The sequence below is a fragment of the Mirounga leonina genome, unplaced genomic scaffold, assembly GCF_011800145.1.
Source record: "Mirounga leonina isolate KUSES-001 unplaced genomic scaffold, KU_Mleo_1.0 Mir_53, whole genome shotgun sequence".
Lineage (NCBI taxonomy): Eukaryota > Metazoa > Chordata > Mammalia > Carnivora > Phocidae > Mirounga > Mirounga leonina.
Window position 1 is genome coordinate 10,337,315 of NW_023270807.1, and position 3,688 is coordinate 10,341,002.

At 65.0% G+C, this 3,688-nt stretch overlaps 1 protein-coding gene across 1 annotated transcript in view; it reads left to right on the top strand.

Moving 5' to 3' along the window:
• The first annotated feature begins 1,009 nt into the window (after positions 1-1,009).
• VEGFA (vascular endothelial growth factor A) overlaps positions 1,010-3,688 on the top strand; it is a 16,265-nt gene continuing 13,586 nt past the window's right edge. Inside the window, exon 1 of the mRNA XM_034991882.1 lies at positions 1,010-2,121. Within this exon, the coding sequence (XP_034847773.1) occupies positions 2,056-2,121 (66 nt within the window). The 5' untranslated portion in view covers positions 1,010-2,055. The remainder of the gene's footprint in view (positions 2,122-3,688) is intronic.

Below are 3,688 nucleotides of genomic sequence, written 5' to 3' on the forward strand. Positions count from 1 at the left end.
CCCAGCTGCCTCTCCCTTTGGGCTCTGCCAGACTCCACAGTGCATACGTGGGCTCCAACAGGTCCTCTTCCCTCTGGGCCACTGACTAACCCCAGAACCACACGGCTTCCCATTTTCAGCCCTACAAACCTGGTGCCAAATAATTTTCCCCAAGGAAGCTTCCCTGGACACTTCCCAAAGGACCCCAGTCACCCCAGTCTGTTGGCTGTAGCTCACTCTGATGTCAGCAGGCCAGATGAAGTCTCCAGATGGGCACACTGTCCACATGGATTTGTCATGCCTCTTGTGCCCAGCATTGGGCTCTCTGCACGTGGGTCCATTCGAGTCCCAAACATGCCACTGTTTGGGCGGTCAGAAATGGGATCAGGGGTAGCCTCCCTCCACCCTCTTCCTGAAGCCCATTCCCTCTTGAGCCAGAGCTGGGGTGTGCAGGCAGTAGTCACTAGGGGGCGCTCGGCCACCACAGGGAAGCTGGGTGAACTTGGAAGAGCGGCGTCTGCGTGAGAGTGAGGACGCGTGTGTCAGTGTGAGTGTGTGTGTGTGTGTGGGGCGGGCTGAGAGTGCTGGAGTGGGGAGAAGGCCAGGGGTCACGCCAGGATTCCAGTAGATTTGTATGTCCTTCTCCCCACACCCGTCCCTGTCCGACTCCCTGCACACCCAGACCACCCCCTCCCTCCAATATTCCCCGCAAAGAAGGAATAGCTCTCGAGCCCCGGCCGCACATAACCTCACTTTCTTGTACCCTTCCCCCCAATACCGCGCGGGCGTGTGTGTGTCTGGGCAAAGGTGGGGGCGGATGGGCAATTTTCAGGCTGTGAACCTAGGTGGGGGTCGAGCTCCCCCTTCACTGGGGAGGGGGGCAGGCTTTGCTACACGTCCCAGGGGAAGGCCCGAGGGGCGTGCGGGGCAGTCGGAGAGGCGCAGTGGGCCTGTCCCCGCCCCCAGGGCGTGCCAAAGGGCGGGGCCTACCCTATTTTAAGCGGCCGCTAGTGGTAAGGAGCGCAGAGGCTTGGGGCAGCCGGGCTGCGAGGAGGCCGCAGCGCAGGGGGCGAGTGGAACCGGCGGCAGCGGCGCTGGGTCGGGAGGCGCAGAGGCGAGGCGGACGAACCGGCGGGGTCACCAGCCAGGGGTCTCCGCACTGGAATTTGATATTCATTTATCCAGGGTTTACCCTCCTCCTTTTTTTCTTCAGCAATTTTTAAAATCCACATTCTTTCTCGTTTTAATTTATTTTTTGCTTCCCACTCCCCGCTTAAATCGGGCCGACTGTTTGGGGAGATTGCTCCTTTACTTCCCCAAATCACTTCGGATTTTGGAAACCAGCAGAGAGAAGAAAGAGGTAGCAAGAGCTCCAGAGAGAAGTCGAGGAAGAGAGAGAGAGACGGGGTCAGAGAGCGCGCGCGGGCGAGCGAGCAACGACAGGGACAGGGGCAAAGTGAGTGACCTGCTTTTGGGGGTGACCGCCAGAGCGCGGCGCGAGCCCTCCCCCTCGGGATCCCGCATCGGACCAGCAGGCTGACGGACAGACAGACAGACACCGCCCCCCGCCCCAGCTCCCACCTCCTCCCCGGCCGGCGGCCGAGGGTGGACGCGGCGGCGAGCCGCGGGCAAGAGCCGGAGCCCGCGCCTGGAGGCGGGGTGGAGGGGGTCGGGGCTCGCGGCGTTGCAGTGAAACTTTTCGTCCAACTTCTGGGTTGTTCCCGCTCCGGAGGAGCCGTGGTCCGCGCCGGGGCAGCCGAGCCGAGCGGAACCGGGAGAAGTGCTAGCTCGGGCCGGGAGGAGCCGCAGTCGGAGGAGGGGGAGGAGGAAGAAGAGAAGGAAGAGGAGAGGGGGCCGCGGTGGCGACTCGGCGCTCGGAAGCCGGGCTCATGGACGGGTGAGGCGGCTGTGTGCGCAGACAGTGCTCCAGCCGCGCGCGCGCCCCAGGCCCTGGCCCGGGCCTCCGCTCGGGGAGGAAGAGGAGACCGCCTAGGCGCCGAAGAGAGCGGGCCGCCCCGCAGCCCGAGCCGGAGAGGGAGCGCGAGCCGCGCCGGCTCCGGCCGGGCCTCCGAAACCATGAACTTTCTGCTCTCTTGGGTGCATTGGAGCCTTGCCTTGCTGCTCTACCTCCACCATGCCAAGGTAAGCGGCCGTGCCCACCAGGCGTCGCGGCCGCTGCGAGCGCCTCTCCCGGCTGGGGACGTGCGTGCGAGCGCGCGCGTGGGGGCTCCGTACCCCACGCGGGTCCTTGGGCACCGGGCGCGCGGCTTCCCCCTCGATCCTTGTACATGTAGGGGGAGGGGGCGCGCGCTAGGTGGGAGGGCACCGGGATAGAATCTCACCGCCCACGCGGGCCCTGCCCACCCACCAGAGTCACCGCACGTACGATCTGGGCCGACCAGCGGAGGGCGGGAGCCGGAGGAGGAGGCCGAGGGGGCTGGGCTTGCGCTGCCGCGGGCGGCTGAAGTTTGCTCCTGGCCGCTGGTCCCGGACGAACTGGAAGTCCGGGCAGCGGGGGCGGGAGCCGGAGCCCAGTGGGCAGGGGGGGTGCCCGGACCTTGGACCGAGGGAGGGCAGAGAGCGTGGAGGGGGCAGGGCGCGGGCGAGAGAGAGGGGGCTTGCTGTCACTGCCGCTCGATCTCTTAGGCCCTCGCCACGAGTTTGAGAAAAGTTTCGGGGTGGATTGCCGAGGGGACCCCTGGTCTCCGCCGGGCCACCTGCGCGGAGGCACCCCCGCCCGTCCCCGCTCGCGTCCCGCTCGGTGCCCGCCCTCCCCCGCCCGGCCGGGCGCGCGCGGCGCGGAGCCGATTACATCAGCCCGGGCCTGGCCGGCCGCGTGTTCCCGGAGCCTCGGCGGCCCCGAGCGGGGAGCCCCGGGCGGCGAGCAGCGCCCCTCCCCCCGCCGGCCCTCCGCGGGAAGGTGACCTCTCGAGGTATCCCTAACCGGAGGACCCGGAGAACCACCCCACACCTCTCCCCACTGTCCCCAGCCCCTAGCCCCTTCCAGTGCTAGGAGGGATTTCTTGATGCCCCTTCTCCATTTCTCCCTGACGTGGAGAGAAGCCCCTGCCACCTTTCTATTTTTTGCTCCCCTCTGCTGAGAAGACCCGTGTAACCCCTCTCCGACCCCAGAGGCCAGGGAAAGGATGATCGCTGTCAGAGGTCAGGGTGCAGAGGCCCACTCTGGTGCTTTGTCAGACTACCTAAAGTCCCCACTTGGTGACAGTCTGCTTTGCTCCCCTCCCCCACACTTCCGAGCTGTGCTTTAGTTTTTATGGGGGTGGGCTAAGGGAGGAATGAAGAGTGTCATTACTCCACTTTATACTTTTTGGAAAAATGGCTTAAAATTTGCTGTGACGTCTGCATTGTGGGACCAGCTCCCCCCACCCCCACCTTTGGAGGGAGCTCCTGCCAGCCTTGCAAACACACTTTGTCCTGGTGAAAGGGGGTGTTGGAGCAGGAGCAGGTGGTTTTTTGAAACTCCAAAACTTGCCCACCCGACTTGCTTCTCAAAGCCATCTAAGGGCCCTTTACACTCTTCCCTTACACCTTCCCTCAGCCACAGAGTCTCCCCTTGGAGAGAGGCAGAAGGAAAAAATGGGCTGGGGTCCCTGCTGCCACTCTGGGTGCCTTAGACCCTGGCACAAAGGCCTTGGCTCCAGGCCTCCAAGGCGGGGGGGGGGGGGGGGGGGGGGGGGGGGGGGGGGGG